The 18,107-nt window shown below is 38.7% G+C and overlaps 4 protein-coding genes across 4 annotated transcripts; 1 reads left to right on the top strand and 3 right to left on the bottom strand.

The window, feature by feature from the left end:
- Nucleotides 1–9,384: 9,384 nt before the first annotated feature.
- On the bottom strand, nucleotides 9,385–9,605 carry J4E92_007545 (uncharacterized protein; the record flags this gene model as incomplete). Its single annotated transcript, XM_051498908.1, has 1 exon — nucleotides 9,385–9,605. A coding segment is annotated over one exon (221 nt), but the record flags the coding sequence as incomplete, so codon positions are not given.
- Nucleotides 9,606–9,647: 42 nt separating this feature from the next.
- Nucleotides 9,648–11,056, bottom strand: J4E92_007546 (uncharacterized protein; the record flags this gene model as incomplete). The annotated part of the gene is made up of 2 exons (XM_051498909.1): nucleotides 9,648–10,890; nucleotides 10,980–11,056. The coding sequence occupies 2 exons, from the start codon at nucleotides 11,054–11,056 to the stop codon at nucleotides 9,648–9,650; spliced, it is 1,320 nt and encodes a 439-aa protein (XP_051350644.1).
- A 2,262-nt stretch (nucleotides 11,057–13,318) lies between these two features.
- On the bottom strand, nucleotides 13,319–13,749 carry J4E92_007547 (uncharacterized protein; the record flags this gene model as incomplete). Its single annotated transcript, XM_051498910.1, has 2 exons — nucleotides 13,319–13,656; nucleotides 13,740–13,749. 2 exons carry the CDS (start codon nucleotides 13,747–13,749, stop codon nucleotides 13,319–13,321), a joined length of 348 nt encoding a protein of 115 aa, XP_051350645.1.
- An 866-nt stretch (nucleotides 13,750–14,615) lies between these two features.
- On the top strand, nucleotides 14,616–16,975 carry J4E92_007548 (uncharacterized protein; the record flags this gene model as incomplete). The annotated part of the gene is made up of 2 exons (XM_051498911.1): nucleotides 14,616–14,729; nucleotides 14,795–16,975. 2 exons carry the CDS (start codon nucleotides 14,616–14,618, stop codon nucleotides 16,973–16,975), a joined length of 2,295 nt encoding a protein of 764 aa, XP_051350646.1.
- Between the last annotated feature and the right edge of the window lie 1,132 nt (nucleotides 16,976–18,107).

An 18,107-nucleotide genomic window follows, 5' to 3' on the forward strand; every position in this document is an offset into this window, starting at 1 on the left:
ATTCTTATAAAGAAGATAGAAGAAAGACTTAGTAATAGTAGTAAATTCTTTTACCTAGATATAGTAGTAAATATATAGTCTAAGAAATAAGTAAACATTATATATATTATAGTAAGATAGCTAATCTAAAAGCTTCTAAACCTTCTTACTATTAGAATAGCGTTCTTTAGAGCTAATTTTATAACTAATAATCTCTAGACACTCTATAAAAAAGTAGTACTTCTTACTAAAGACTATTTCTTCTACGCGCTTAACATCTATAAAAATATAGTTAAGTTAGAGAATATATTTATAGACGTAGTAATAAACACTAGATATAGCTATCTTACTACTATAGTCTATCTTAGAACCTCTATAAGTAATATTATTAATAAATACTATAGTATTTAGCTAATAGTTCTTAAGAATCTTTATTATAACGCGTTAGAATACTATAACTAAGTTAGTTACTTCTATAACTATAGTATATAAATAAAGAAAACTAACTAGTATCTAAAAGACTATTATATTCTAGCTTATAGTATAAAGAGTAATTTAGTTATAACTAGAATAGAGATCTATAAGAGAGTTAATAAGACATCTAGTAAAATATTTAGAGAACTTATCTACTATTAGTAGTAGGTTTATATTATATATACTAATAGTATTAATCTTTTATATATTAGAAATCTATTAAGCTTCTCTATCTTTTTTAGAAACTAAGTACTATAAGTTATAATACTAACTATTATAGCGTTTCTAAGTACTTCTATTAAGATAAGTATTAGCTATATTAACTATAACCTACTTAAGCTTCTTAGAAATAGTAAAGCCTTACACTTACTAAGCTTTATATTTAACTATATAGATCTTATATAGTAGGTATATATTAGAGTATATTCTACTAGATTTAGTAAATTTCTATAATAAAGCTACTTCTCTATTATAGAGTATCTAGATAAAAAGACCTCTTTCTTCTTATATAACTTATAATCTAATATAAAAGTTAGCTAGTCTCTTAGATATAAAGTAAGTTTCTTATAGAAATACTATGTATTATAGTTTAAATATATTATTATATAGTCTTAGGTCTAGTTTATAAATAGATAGGCAAAGCTATTAACACTAAATAGCTTATTCTTTCTAGTCTTTCTATCTAAACTCTATTAGCTTATCTACTTAAGAAATATTAATAAGTTAAACTTTCTTATCTATAGTCTTATATAAGGTAGTAACCTTTAGTTACTAATAAGCCTTACGCGCGTAATTAAGTATCTTTTTATAGTTAATCTTATATATAATAGTATACTTAGTAAGCTTCTATTTATACTAAATAATTAGCTTAGTATTCTTATCTATCTAAGATATCTCTACACTATTATTAAAAAGAGAGCGTATCTATCTTCTTTATATTTATTAAATACTTACTAGAAATAGTATATTATATTATCTAAAACTATATATTAGATTATACTACGCTTCTTAGTATAGGTACTAAACTATAGAAGAATTATAAGATAGCTCTAAAGTAGAGTTAGTTATAGTGCTAACTTATACGTATTCTATAGTATTATTATTCTTATTCTCTTACTTATAATCTATAGTAGAGAATAAGTATATAAACTTAGAGTCTAAGGTAATAAAGAAAACTAACTTAGTTCTATTCTTAGACTAAATATAATATTACACTCTACTAAATATATTATATTATATTCTAATATATAACGCTACGTACTATAGTTCTCTAAGTATAGCTAAGTGTATAAGATTTATAATAATATAAAAGATAGTATAAATAACTATAGTACTAATGCGTATAGAGACGTTAAATGTAGTACTAATAAATAGTTTATAGCTTCTATTAGTAGAAGTAATATCTTATAGTAAGTTACTAAGCTTCTATATCTAGTATTTATATAGTATCTTTAACACGCGTACTACGCTAAGATAAAGAATATTTATCTACGCGCTTATATTAATAAGATATTTAATAAAATTACTATAAATATAAACCTAGACCTCTAGTAGATCTATTTAGATAAATACGCGTCTAGCGCGTCTCTATACTCTATATACTATCTTAGTAGATATATAGTTAAGAGTATTACTCTATAAGTTACTATAACTAGTAACTTTATATTAAGTTTATGTATTTAAGTAGTATATATTAATAGTATTATAGAAGATATTAGTATTATATTAATATAACTATATAGTTAGTAGAGGTTATAATAGGTATTTATAGAAGTTATAATAGTAAAGTGTAGACGTGTAGAAGAGCGTATAGATTTTAGATAAAAATAGAGTTTATCTAAAATCTATAGCGTAGCTAGCTTTAAAGCTATTTACTATTCTAATACTATTTATACTAATACTATTCTTCTTTAAAAGATTACGTAATTAATTAGTAATATTATTCTAACTAATTAAATTAGAAACTATTACTTCTTATACTTTCTAACTTAGAAGTACTATTATAATATAATTAGGCTATTCTTTAATAAGCTTCTTAAGTTCTAAGTTAGAAAGAGCGTCTAAGAACTTAACTATCTTCTTCTTATAGCTTTATAATAAATATCTAGAGTTAGCTAATATACTATTATTAATATAAATATTAGTAGATAGATGTATAACTATAAATAGCGCGTTAGGTACTTATAAAAGAAATAGTTATTCTAACTAACTATTCTCTAGTATTATAGTAGTGTTTAATATCTATAAGTTAGAAATCTATCTAATAGTGTCTTTCTTAGATAATAGCTAAGAACTCTATAATTACTTAGAGAGTCTACCTCTTTTCTTAATATAGCTATTACAAACTTAATTAGAGTTATTAAGAATACTTTTATTTAAGTATCTAATAGTATTACCTTTAGCGCTATAGAAGAACGTAGTGTTCTTACTACTAATAATAATACTATTAGAATTAATATTATTAAGTAGCTAAGCTTTCTTAAAGTACTTAATACCTTTCTAAAACTAGATAAACTACTATTAAGCATTCTTATAACTAACGTAATAGTCTAAGTAAGTAATTATATTAGCTAAGTTTAATTACTTAAGAATATACTTAGAGTAAGAGTCTTCTTTAAACTTTTTAGAAAGAACACTAAACGTAGGCTATTCTATTATATTATTAGTAATATTAAAATACTTCTTAATCTTAGACCTAAGCTATTTAAGCTTATAGGTTAATAAAAAGGCACTAGAGATTTAGTTAAGGTAATTATAGAGTAGACTAAAATAGTATATTTCTTACTTACGCTTACTATTCTAATAGTAACTAATCTAATCTAGGTTATAGAGGTTATTATAGAGTTTATAATTAGTAATCTTATAACTTTTCTTATTATATATATAGTAAGTGTTAGTATACTTAGCCTTTTTATACTAAATAGTTTCTCTCTTAAAAGCTATATTTCTAGGTACTTTAGTAATAAAAGAACTATTATTTCTCTTAATAGAAGGCTCTTTCTTAGTTATATAACTTATAAAGTATAGAGTATTATAAAAGTTCTTAAAGATTAAAGTAACTAATAAGTAGGCTATAAAGAAATAAACTATATCTATATTAAGCCTTAGTTTATTTAGTAAAGTTATAAGTTATTCTACCTTAGAATCTATATTAAAAGAAAGTAAAGATTCTTACTTCTTTTATTACTTCTTAAGATTAGTAATAATATCTTTTACCTTCTCTAGGTTAAAGGTAGCGCGCTTATTAGTAAGTATAATATATTTTATCTTAGTATCTATACTACTACGTTTCTAGGTATATATATTATTAATAGTGTTATTCTTTCTATAGTGTTTCTTAAAGAAGATATAGATCTTATCTATATAGTACTTAGCCTAATTATTACTTTTAGAAGTATTAGGTATTATAAAAGTAACTATCTACTTATTATACTTTAGAAGTCTATAGTAGAAGAGAAAGCTAAGTTTCTCTTATAGAACTTACTTATTAGCAATATAAGCTTCTACTATTACGTAGAAGTAAGTATAATACTTAGTAAGACTAAGTAGATTATTAATATATTTATAGATAAAAGCTTATAAGTATAAGCGCTTATCTATCTTAATAGTAGTGTTCTTATCTATCTAGTATTTCTTTATATTTACTTTAAGCTTAGCTTAGTTCTTTTTCTTATAGCTAGTAAAGAGCTTAATAATATAAGTAATAGAGTAATTTTTATTACTAATATAATCTAAAAGAACAGAAACTTTTATCTTATTAGAGAGGCCTTTATTATTAGCTTATTAGTTATAGTCTTTAAGAAACTTAGTAACATTATTACTAGTAAAAACTAAAGTAGTATATCTAGAGTAAACTATAGAGACTATACTATTAGTTACTATTATAAATAATAATATACTCTCTACTTTAGAGATAGTTCTAGAGGTTAGTATCTTTAGTATTAAAGTAGTTAAAGAAGTAGTAGATAAATACTTAGAAGAAAGAATTACTAGATTCTTTAACGCCTTACACTTCTTCTATTTTTTTAGTAGTTATTATAGTTCTAAATAACTTATAAAGAAGCTAATACTTCTTTACTTAATAGCTTAAATACTAAATAGATATTATACTCTAGAGATTATATAATTAAAAGATAAGTTCTAAATACTTAACAGTGTTTAATACCCTCTATCTAATAGTAGAGAATACTTTCTAAATACCTTTATAGTTAGTATAGCTTAGCGTTTTACTTACTATAATACTCTATTAGATTATTAGTTCTATTAAACTATAGTTTTATACTAGTGTGCGTTCTAAATATACTATTATAGTATTATCTTAATCTAGCTAGCTTAGTATTTTATTATACTTCTAATACTACTATTCTAGATATTAGTTAAATTAATATTTTCTAGTGTTTCTAAGTAGTTACCTTATCTACGTAATTATCTTATCTAATATTACTTAGTAGTAAGAACGTAGTTAGCCTAAATATAACTACTATTATAGTTCTAGCTAATCTAAAGAAAAGAGCTAAGTCTATACTTATTATATTTATTATAGTTATTATTACTATATACGTTATATTAATATATACTAACTACTTCTTATACTACGTAGTAGAATATATCTCTATAGGCTTTACTATTTGTTTAGGTATTAGAAAGTATAAAAATATATTACTATAAGAATATAAAGTAATTAGTATAGATAAGAAAGTATATAGGTAATAGTTTTAGTAGAAAAAAGTTCTATTATAGAGAGATTCTATTATCTAAAGTATTATATAAGAGTCTAATACTAAAAAGTATAAGTAAAAGATAAGATATTTAATAATAAGATAATTCTAAAAAGCTCTTATTAAAAGACGTTCTCTCTTTAGATAATTCTTAGATTATTAAAGATCTAATTTATATAAGAATACTTTATGCACTAGTATATTACTAAGAATTTTACTACTCTAGATATCTATAGTTAAGCCTCTAGAAGTAATACTAGCTCTTTCTCTACTACTTCTTTTAGTTTATAACTAAAGAAAAATACTCTTATAATTATCTAGGCTCTATACACTAAAGCTAAGAACTAAGTTCTTATCTTAGTCTAGAACTAGAATCTCTAGAATCTAAATATTAATAGTAAAATAATAGATTTTATTACTAGTCTTAAATAGTAGTCTTCTAAGTAATAGAAGGTTATTCTTAATATATTTATAACTAACGTAATCTTTCTATTTAACTAGATTACTAACTTTATACTTAAAGTATCTAATATAGTTAAGGCGCTACTAAAGCTTATAGATAAGTATAGTAGTATTAAAGTATTTAATAGCTAGTATTAAGTCTTAAGCTAAGCTAAGAATACTAAAAATAAGTATATTATAGAGCTAACTACTACTACTAAAAGTGTTAACATATTAGAGCCTAGTCTTATAAGCTACGTCTCTTACTTTTTAAGTAAGGTTTTATATAACTACTAGGCTATATCTAATATATAGTTCTATCTTAGACGTCTAGATATTAGTAATATAGCTCTTTTTTTAGTCTAAGTAGTAGCTATTTATATCTATACTCTATATAAAAGTACTAAGACTAATATTATTATATAAGACTAAGCTATCTTAAGAGATTCTATTAAGATAACTATTTAGTTTACTAAGAAGAACTTACTTTCTAAGATACTATCTCTTTTAAAGTATTCTATTAAAGTATTAAAAAAGAACTATAAGAAGTGTAGTATAACGCTAAGTATACTTAGCCTTACTACTAGAAATATTATAGTTTCTTTTACTTATAAGTATAAGAAAGATAGTACTTATAATAGTTAATATAAGTTTTAGTAATATATCTTTCTATATATAGCTAATAGATATTCTAATAAGAACTACTAGATTACGTATACTTTTTATAGTAGTAATAACGTAATAATTACTAACACTATAGCTAGATACTAGATAAAGCTTTACTCTACCTATTAATTAGCTATCTCTATTATAATAGAACTTAGATTATCTTTATATAAGTTAAAAGTAATTAATAAAAGTAGTAATTATATTAAAGTAGAGCTAAAAAAGATTAGAGTAAGATAACTAGGTAGAGCTAGATTAGTTACTTCTTCTATAAACCTAGAGAAGTAAGTATACTAAGAGCGCTAGGCTAGTCTTAAAGTAGTTAAGAAGAGAGTAGTAGTAGCTAAGTTATAGAAATTAAAGCTTTATAGTATATAAATAAGCCTTCTACTACTACTACTACTACCTAGCGCTAGCGCTCTAAAATCTACTCTAGCTTACTAATCTTTATCTAAAAAGATAGATACTATACTTAATAAAGATAATTTAGAAGATAAAGACTAAAATTCTAATAAGCTTAAAGCTTTAACTATAGCTAAGAGCTATAAATATCTAAATAGAACTTTTAATTTTCTTTAACTAATTCTTAATAGCTACTCTAAGTATACTAAGCTTAATAACTATAAACATATTAAAGTTATCTAAGTATAGTATTAAGAAGTCTATATTAGTTACTACTCTAATAGCTTATTAATTAATAGTACTTATATCTATTAGACTTATATATAAGTAATAGCTACCTATATAGATCTCTTTAAGTAAGCTATAAATACAAAAGCTATAAATAATATTCTTTTTCTTCTATATCTTTTCTAAGATAAGTAGTATAAGCTCTAAACCTATCTAATTATATCTATTCTCTTTATTAAGTAGTATAAGCTTAGTAAATAAAACTCTAACCTTCTTAGCTATTACTTTTATTCTTAGATAGTTTATAATCTATACCTAATTTCTTTCTAAAAAGTAGTTAGTAAAAAGATAGATTAGAGTAAGCTAGTAGAAGACTTTAAGTAGAAGAGTAATATTACTATAAAGAACTTTAAGTAGCTATTCTTTAATAATAAAAAACTTAAGAAGATTATTAAAAAATCTTTTAAGATATACTATTACTACCTCTAACGTATTAATAGTAATAAGAACCTTAGCTAGCTTTATATTATATACTATTCTCTTATTTAATAAGCTATCTATACTAATCTTTATTACTAGATACTTTACTTAGTACTTTATAAAGAATATACTATAGTTTTCTACCTTTACTATACTAAGTACACTATACTAAGTAATAAGACGTTCTTCTACTATATTAATCTTAATCTATTATTTACCTACGCTTAAGATTAAGATATAGATATAATCTAAGAATTAGTCTTAATTAATAATAAAAACTCTTAGAACTATATAGAGGTTTTAGAGAGCTTCTATTAATATATAAAGCTATACTTATAATAGTATAAGACTACTAAGAAGAATTCTACTAGCCTTATTAAAGAATAGTATAATAATATTAATTAGATATAAAAAGTATAAGTAATAGCGCTAGGCGTAAAGTAGAAGAAGTCTATTTATAGAGAAGAAAACATTTATATTATCTACTCTATAACGCTCTATAGCTCTATAGAACTAGTAACTAAGATTTATTAAATAATTCTTTTATAGTATATTATAGTACACTAGAGTGTTATAGAGATTTTAGCTATAGAAATATATAATAAGATCTTAAAGGCTTATTATAATCTTATAGCCTCTTCTATAATACTATCTAGATATTATAATAAGTATAGTAGTATTAAGTAGATATTTCTAGTAAATATATATATTAACTTCTTTTTCTAGATCTAGAAGACTATTCTTACGTAAGTCTTCTAGAATAACTCTCTTATATATAAGAAGATCTATAACCTTCTTAGTAAGAATAAGAATAGTATTCTAGAGTATATCTAGAAAGAGTATAAGTACATTATTAGAGAGATTAAAGTACTATAGCTAGTAGTTAAAAAGTTTAAAAAGGCTACCTTTACTAAAAGTACTAATAGTAAATATTTAGACATTTTCTTCTTTACTAATAAAAGTATATCTTTTTCTTATAAGAGATAGTAGTATATTTAGAATTATAATTATAGTATAAAAGATACTATTAGACGTCTTATTAATAAGATTAATATAGAACTAGATATTTATTACTACTTCTATAACACTACTAACCTTAATACTATACTTACTTTTTTCTTTCTATTTAAGACTTCTTAGGCTTATACTAGTAGTCTAGTGTCTAGTTTATTATTACTTTCTAGTACCTTACGCTCTTTAATAATATTACTACTACTAGTTCTACTACTTTCTTTTTAGTTTAAGATACTAATACTAGCTTTATTAGCTTCTACTACTAGCTTATCTAAACTATATTATAGTAGATAAAATATAAAGTAGACTAAACGTACTAGTAATATTACTAGTACTTAGATTTTAGGTAAGCTTTTTATTTTACCTAAAATCTATCTACTACTTATACTATAGTAGTGTATTACTAATATTTCTACTTAATTATTTATTTTTCTTTTTACTTTCTTTTCTATATTTTTTCTTTATCTTTTTTTTATACTATAAGTAATTAACACGTTCTAGATAGTATAATAGAACTATACTACTAGAAAAAGAAAGTTTATACTAGTATATAAGGTATTCTTATATAAATTAGATCTTTAATAACTTAAGAATTACTTAAAGAAAAAATATCTTTTAATAAAAGCTTTTTAGAATTATTTTATTATCTACTATCTTATCTTTTACTTATACTTTTTAGTATTAGACTCTTATATAATACTTTAGATAATAAAATCTCTCTATAATAGAACTCTTTTCTACTAAACTAACGTTTATATACTTTCTTACTTATGCTAACTACCTTGCGTTCTTGTAGTAATATATCTTTATACTCTCTAATACCTATACACTAGTTTTTGCAGTCTTTAGGTATAGAAGTTAGAATTCTAATATAGTTAGGTTAGGCTAATAGTAGGTTTTAGAAGTGTCTTATACCTCTAATACTGCGCGGTAGACTAGACAACAAACCTCTGTATTCTCTCGCAAAGCTTACGTCTCGAACCCGCGTCTTCGCACTAAACCTAGAGGAATTCTGAACGACCGCGACGAAGCTTGCGCGAACGAGACCTGAATGTTTTTAAGCGACAAGCCCCGCGTCTTGCGCATACACGTCGCGAGCACAAGAAGCGTTAAAAGCGCAATCGCGCCGAAGAGGAAGTACGCGCCGTACGCCGACCTCGCGAGGAAGATCGGTGTCGCGAAAGCAACGAGCCAATTCGCAAGCTGTTTGTGGAAGAGGTCAGCAAAGAACGCGCGACAAGAAAGTCAGTCGGGGCCGTGATGAACCGTGGAGGAAGAGGTAAAGACGCGACTTACAAAGCTACCACCCGTGGCCATTGAATTCGTGGTCGCACGCGTCTTTGTGGGCTGAATCTCAGATGCGTAAATCTTGCCTACGATGGCCCATGTCGAGACGTATCCGATGGCGAAGACGAAGACCGACACGATCACAACCCAGCGCGCTGCGCCATCTGAATGCACGACGTTCGCGGCGTACAGAGATCCGAATTGGAAGCATAGTCCCCGAGAGGATGACGCCGCCGCAGATGGCGGACGTGCGACGACCCCATTTGTCGGCGAAGAGTGTGGCGGGAATGCTGAAGGCGAGCATGAGGATGGCGGAGACACCAGACGAGAGGAAAGAGGCTGTTTGCGTGGGGATTCCGGCTTGAGCGAAGATGGTCGGGGCGTACTGCGAAGAGGTGTCAGCTTGTTAAAGCAGGTGCGGGCCTTCGGATGGGGGGAACATACGTAAAGGACGCCGTCGATGCCGCTCAACTGAACGAACGACAGGATGAACACTGCGAGCCACGTCTGTGATCGGTATTCGCGCTTGAAGATCAAGCGCAGGCCCTGCAGTATGCCGACTTGCTCTTCCGGGCTGGCATTATCCGTGGGGCGCAAGACGTCCTTCTCCGCCTCCACTGCCTCGAAGTCCAGCTTCTTGAGCTCTTGCATCGCTCGAAGTCTTTGCCCATGCAGAATAAGCCACCGCGGACTCTCAGGCAGAAAGAAGGACCCCGCAGCCCAAACCATGGACAGCGCGGCTTGCAGTATGTACGGCAGCCGCCATGACATATTGCCATTGATGTGTATACTTCCATAGCACGAGAAATACCCAACGCAAACCCCCAGCGCAGCGCCGAATTGCGGAAGCGACACAAACTTACCACGATTCCGACTGGGCGCAATCTCACAGATATACACTCCGATATTGGTGAGCGCGAAACCCTGACCGATTCCCACTATTGCGCGGCCGACGAGGAAGAGACTGAGATGGGAGGCAGCGCATTCGAGCACGCAGCCGATAGTAAACAGAATTGCGCCGACGATGATGATGCGGAGGCGACCGAAGCGGTCGGCGAGATATCCGGCGACTGTTGCTGGGATAGCGCCGCAGAGCATGATTAGAGAGACGGTGAAGCCGCGCATGGTAGGCGTGAGGTGACCGAATGTGTGGGTGAAGAATGGCATCTCAGTGACGGCGCCGACGGAGCCTGTGTCGAATCTGGTGGCATGTTGGTGAGTTGGTTCGGGTCTACACTGGGCGAGTCGCGCGATGTTTGTGACGTGAGATGGAGTGCATTCATAACATACCCATTCAGTATACCACCGAGGGCCACGAATGTTGATGCGAGCGCGTAGCCTGGTATCTTGCCGGTAATGGGCTTCATCGTTGTCAACGTTCTAGCAGTCGAGAGAGAGGTTCGTGTTGAAAGTCTTTGCCCTCCAGCGAGAGCCGGTGAGAGCATGAGCATTTGGTACTTCCCCGCATTCGGAGATAACGAGACGTCGACCGCGATTGGTCGACGCGATAGCCATTTGACTGAGCAGTGGTAGAGTGAAGGATGCGCATAAGCAATGAAGTCGCGATGACGTATGTGGCTCGCGCTGAGCATCACAAGCCCTTGCTAATCAGTGTGGCATAAGGAGCGTTGCCCAGCTGTGTCATACGGTGCGCTACCGTCGAAGGGCAACAGCCACAGGACCGTGCAATAGCATGCATATTGCATCGATGCGTGATGTCCGGATAGATTGTAGCAGGTCGCATGCGCATACGATAACTAAGAGGCGCGCAACAGCCTTCATACTTCCTCTCGTTCGTCACGGAAGAGCGTCAGGAAACACTTCGGCACCGCTCCCGCGCTAGGTGAGTTCAACATTTGTATCGATCGCTCGATTGCGAAAACGTCGGTTCGATTTGAGCGTGAATATTCATCTATCTATGAATAGGGCGTCCGCAACCTCTATTGTTGATTTCAAGACCTTGTACAATCCGCATGCTTGCGGCGCAAGTGATCAAGCATCTTGTCATTCCTGGGAAATGGTTTCCCAACGCATTGCATGCTTCTGTCACCTATATTGGCATGCTCGTTAGCCCCGTGTATCTTGTAACCGAGGCGTGCAGGTGTAAGAAGCAGGGAGGTGTGTCGGAGTACACGATTGGGACCCTTCTTACATCCGTCAACGGGACACCAAAAGCGACGGCCCTTCTTTGCGGCTCCGCCATGCACACTGGCATAGTGTCGCTTAAGGTCAGCGAGGCGACCAAAACTGAGGCCTGTGCAAACGCGCGCGTTGCATTGGTACTGGTCACCGCGTGGCTCGCCATTGCTGAAAATGATGCCGATGGCGACACGATCGGTGGTGGGAGGCGGGACGGCAACATCGAGAGATTGAACTGTCGAAGCAAAATATCCGGCTGATTCGACGTGTTCGTGTTGAGCTTGGACGGATGTGTGCTGCGGTAAAGAATCTTCAAGCTGGGCATTGAGTTTGGGAGGACTGTAGCTGGCAAAAGTTAGCGAATTGATCGTACTAACAGGTCAAGCCTTGTAGCCCAGTCCAGTAGGCATGCGACGCGACTGCTCGTCGGCATTCCTTATTCAGAGAACAAGCGACATGTGGGCCGCTGCAACAATGATGCGCATTGCAGACGAAGCAGCCTGTGCAAGCGGTATCTGCCAGAGGCGGAGGTGCCTGAGGAGAGCGAGGTGGGGCCCCCATGCGAGGGGAGGAGACTTGGAAGTCTTACTTCAGTCATGCTACTAGCATCCCTCATCCGTGCAGTTTGACAAAACTGCCCCCTTGTCCATACAGTTTAACAAACTGTCTCTGTATGCATACAGTGTCTCATGAGACTGTCCTATCTCCAAGCAGAGTTCGGACGGACGTTCGCTTTCGCTTGCGGTCGTGGAGGTTCGTTGCGATTACCGAGGTTCGCGAGGGGAGCTCAGTCCTATCCGTGTTAATCACTTGTTGACAATGCGCCAATAGCGAGTTACCTAAGAGGATCATTAGTGAATGAGGAGAGCTAGGATGCCGGAGGGTGGCATACCTTGCTAGATCTCTGGTCCTTCGGCGATACTTGAAGTCCAACTCCGATCACGAGACTTACTGTCCAACGCCTTCACCTGCGATGAAGGAGTTCACTCCACTGGGATCCGACGAATGATTGCAGCCATAAGCAGCGTGCGAAAAGGCCAAATTCTGCTCATCCTGTGCTCCCATTCCGGAGGGACTCTGCGTGCGCACAAGAGGTTGAGCAAACCCGAAAGCTGCATCTATGAAGCCTAAGTGGCGGTCGCACTGCGCGTAAATGGAAGATAAATACCGAAAGTCGCATCGAACACGTCGTCATTGAACCGCGCGGTACCAGCCCAGCGCGGATCCTCGCTGTCGAGAAAGAAAGATAGCTCATCCATGGTGATGGCGGTCGGAGTCTGACGAGTAAATGGCTGTATTCAGGGGGAAGTTGAAGTTGGAGGAAGCAGGAAGCAGGAATGCATTGAGGGGCGAGTACTTATAGGCCATTCTACGGTCATCTGCGGGTTGTAGGGCATAATGGGGCGCTTCTGGGTTGCGCCCTATCATGCACGTCGACTGTGGTGGAACACCGTGGAACACCATCGACGCGACTGAGCTACGCGCAGCTGTCAACAACCACTGCCAACGTCTTCCAGGCCATCAAGTCCACCATACCCTAGTCCCCACATATGCGCACCATAATACCGGTTGTAATTCGCCATCCAGACGTGACGATAGTTTCTCTTTGCCTCGTTAAAGCGCTCAAGAAGTGCATCAGCCTTCTCTTGTTCCTCTGCTGACGTCCGCGGGAAGAACTTGGCTCGCAGTACGTGGAACCAGAAGGTCGTCTCGACCGTGGCCATCAGACCGAGACCAGCGTAGACGGTGTAGCGCACTGCCGGCTTGGCATCGCGGACCAGCTTGAAGAGGTTGAAGGATGGAAGCGAGGGCTCATCGTTGCGTGGACCTGGTCGAGGTGTTGAAGGGATGTGATCTTTGGGTGAAATTGCGGAGACGTGGAGGCGGCGGGTGTCGGTGACTGCGACTGACGGTGAATCATGCAGATGAGAAGAAGTCGGTATCGAAGGAGCGATGCGCATCGTCGTAGTCTTTGAAATTATTCGTTGAGCCATTGGATCCTAGGGGACAAGCTGGAGTATTTCACGTGACGCGGGGTTGCTAAGATGAAGGAGTTGACTCGATATGAAGATTCGCGACCTACCTCAGACTTACTAGTATGCAACCTATATACACACCTTTCTCGCCTCCTCATCTTCGCCTACTCACACCTGAGTGCGTCAAAGTCAGCGCGAAGACATCACGGAGGCAACCGCCAAGGCCATCGTGATTGTTTTGGGCTTAAGATTGCGAGATATTGGCGTTCGCATGTGCAATCTTAGAATTTGCGCAGGGGTATCGAAAACGGTGCGTCCGAGCGCCGTTGACGTCGACGGCCTGGTGAGCGAAATGCGTTGACAATGCCTGGGGAAAGAGTGAAGGATGCGCGCAAAGTATAATATCACATGCGTGTGCGGATCCGAGTGAGGTGTATGTGTGGGCGAAACAGGGAATGGGGTGGTGGAAAAGGCGGTGGCAGGCTTGTGGGCGGGGAGTGTGAGCTGGCAGGGACACCTGGTGAGTGGAGCGTGGTCCGCCTGCCGGCATAGTCAGGAACAACAAATCAGCCCTCGACGCGCCCGACTAGTGACCACCACGACGCTTCACTCCCTCGACGCTTGCTTTTCCTGCCACCGCTCCCTCCCTCCTATGTAGCTCCTACCTGCTCAGCACTAACTCGAGCATGAACGACACCATCCACCACTCTGCGACGCATTTTTAACTCACCACGCTGCTCCCGCCGGCTGTTCACGACTTGTTTACGCGCACGGAGGGGTCGTACACATGGACTCGGCCGGCCTTGGTGCCATGCCAGGGCCTCGCTGCTGTTGTGGGAGCCACGACTGCGCTTTCCTCGCCCACAACGGAAGACTCTTAGAAGGACTAGAGAGGGATGTCTCCAAGGCTGCACAGCTGGGCCAGGTACGTCGCTCACTTCCGCATGTAGGCTCTTACTACCGCGCATGCCGCTAACCTTTGCCCTGCAGGCCCTGCTCGTCCGCCATGAGGCCTACGTCGCCGACTCGGAGCGCGAGCGCAAGGAGATGATCAACACCATCGAAGGGCTCGAGAAGGACAAGATCGAGCTCGAGGCCAAGAATGCGCAGACCATCAAGGCGAACCGCGACCTCCTCGACCAGCTTGAGCAGCTCAACAACGCCGTCGCCGAGTCGGATGCCCACATACGGGCGCTGGAGGACACCCTGCGCTCCACGGAAGACGAGATTGACCGCCTCAGCTCCCTGGCTGCACGCACGCAGCTGCTCGAGCGCCAGCTGATTGACCTCGAACGAGAGCAGTCGCAGATCCAGAGCAGCCTGGACGCCAAGATCGTCGACGAGCGCACAGCCATACAGCGGTGGAAGGTGGCCGAGCGGACTATAGGAGATCTCCAGGACCAGATCGACCGCATCGAGAAGGAGTCTCGCGCCGAGCGTCAGCGACACATGGAGGTCGTGGCCCGCATGGAGCGGAGGATGGTCGTCGAGGGCGAACTCCACACCGCTGCGGGCAGGCTCAAGGCCAAAGCCGGGACTGACAAGGGCGGGCCCAACGTCGTCTCCCACTTTGTTAAGGACATTCTACTCGATAACGCAAACCTGCAACACGGCATACTGGAACTGCGCGAGCTACTGGGCAACTCCAACGAGGAAGTCGAACGCCTGCGAGACCAGCTCAAGGTTCACCAGCCTGTCTCGACATCACCCCGGCCCGATGAGGACGTCACGAGTCCGTCGCTGCAGAAGGAACTGGAAATGGAACAAGAAGCCTCGCTACAGCAGGAACTGCACATACATCACCACTACCACGGTCCGAAGGTTACCAGAAACGTGCCCAAGCCACCGGCGCAGCGACGACCCAAGAAGAAGCGCTTCTCACTCACCCCGACGCACTTCGACCCGCCTGCAACCCTCGATCGCTCGTCCACGGCTACAATACTGGAACACACCGCGGTCACTGTGCCTAACTCGCACAGATGGTCTCAGGCCTCAACCCTCACGCCGGGGTCTTTCGCGGGTTCACCCGTCTCGGACTCACACCGTGGGTCCATGTACGACCGCGTCTTCAGCGAGGCCTATGACTCTTCCCGGCCCACCAGTCCTCCCGATTCTATCGACTTCCAGTCTCCCATGTTCGGGCCCGTCAAATCGAACGACTACAGCTCCGATCCGGATGCGTTGCCGCCGATGCTGCGAAGGTCGTCTGGCACTCTTGAGGTCGCGAAGGGCGGAAACAAGCATCTGCGACGCAAGTCTCGCGGCCTCATGCCACCGAGCCTGTCCACAATGCGCAGCTCAAGCACGCCCATCGCCCTTACTGCTAAGAGCAGTCCTGCGACGGCGGTCATCTCCGCTGTCAGCCCCGCCAACTCGTTCTCGGATGCCAGCTTCACGCTCTCGCCCTACCTCCAGCCGGAGCCTCAGGCTGCTATCCCGGAGGAAAGCGAAGACTCCTCGCTATCGACGGCCGAACCATCGCTGATGACGTCCAACGGCGAATTCGAGCCCGACGACCTCGTCTCGCCCATGACCGCCATGCGCCCCGGATTACGCCGCCACGCCTCCCACGAATCCCTCATCTCAGTATCCGGCATGGATATCCACACACTGCAGTCTCGACCCTCGCAACTCCTATACTCTAATGCAGCGCGATTCGCAACGCCTGGCAGTTCTGGCTCCGTCGGCCCCGAACTCACACCCTGGACCGCTACCGCGCACGGCACACTGTCGAATAAGACATCGCAGAGCAGTATGGCCAACCGCGACTTCCTCTACTCCAGCATCGCGAACCAGAAGCGCGGACCTCGGAAGAGCGACGGTCCCCAGCCCTCAAGCGGCCCCGGTCTCACAAAGAAGGTTGGAGGCTGGGTCTTTGGCAAATGGGGCTCATCGCCTGCTCCTGTCACATCGCCAACAGCTACCCGTGCGCCTTCGATCCTTAGCCAGGAAACGCAGTCCACGCAGGACACGCAGTCGAGCGAAGGCACCACGACGACGAATGCGGACGGCTCGAAGAAGAAGGACAAGCCCAAGCTAAGGCCGAGCGGCGTGAACCAGAATGGACCCATATGGGGCTTCTTTGACGAAGTCCCCGATGCGCCGGCCAAGGTCGTGGTGCAAGACTATGATGCGGATGCGCTTGGTGAGGCCTTGGCTGAGGCTTCATAGACCTGGACATGGACATTACAACAGCGCGTGTGTATAAGAAGGCTCTTTACATATGGAACATCTCTTACCATCTATCTCCTTTAGTTTTTGGATTCCGATAGATTGCATCACTGGCGTTTGGGGTTTCTTTTCTTCCTCCCTTGGACCGTTTTGGATGTCGTTACGTTTGACGAAGCGCATGAAGCGAGGAAGGACTTTTCTTCTTGTTTGGATACTGGATAGATGAGATACGAGCTGAAGATTGATACCCAATTATATTGCCATGGCGACGTGGTAGGCTGGCTACTGGAGTTGAGTTTTCCCAATCTGTGTTTTTGACTGATGTGCTAGACGGCTTGGGCTGCTTACGTGCTTTTTTGGCTTTCGCAATATGAAGGGAAGATTCTCATTACGATTGCTGACGCTTGAAGTATCATTACCGCATACGGGAACACGTAACCTCTTGATACGTATCTCACCCCGATATTCAGTGTGTGGCCTGCTTTTTCTCTCTAGATCCGCAGTCAGGCGAGGTTGTTGCCGTGCCTGCTATCGAGCGCGTGGCAGGCCGAATCGTATTCAGGAAACACGTATTGAATGCGGAAGGTTACCGGAGCTCCCCTCGGACCTGTGCATGCAAACCATATTTTGGTTCCCTTGACGATGGTTCCAACAATGGCGCACGCCTCTTACAGCCAGAACTATGTTTACAGGGACTCGGATGCAGGCCTCGACTATACGCAAACTTGGACTCACAACTAGAGTCCTAAAATGTCCAGACTACTCTTAATGCCGCTGACTGCCGGCTAGCATTTTTCAGCGTGATAAGTGCAATTTGTTGTTGACGAGACATATTCGCTCTTCCGAATCATCGCTGCTATCCCCGTTCCACTAGGCGAAGCCGATCAATACCACATGTCACCCGATAGGATTGCAGAGGAAATTTCTCACATTATGCGGAGCGGATCGTTGGAGACGCGTGAACAGACGAAACAAGGATTTATCAGCTCAGCGATGAACGATGGACAGCCATGCCTTCAGGTTTGGCATCGATCGCGATATCGCCTACAGTAATTTTCCTCTTATCGACTTTTTTGGCACCGGGCCTCTTCCTCTCCGGTTATTGTCATTGCTCCTCGCCGATCATTATCAT

The sequence above is a fragment of the Alternaria infectoria genome, assembly GCF_024043175.1.
Source record: "Alternaria infectoria strain BMP 0036 chromosome Unknown scaffold_13, whole genome shotgun sequence".
In the NCBI taxonomy this organism is placed as follows: Eukaryota; Fungi; Ascomycota; class Dothideomycetes; order Pleosporales; family Pleosporaceae; genus Alternaria; species Alternaria infectoria.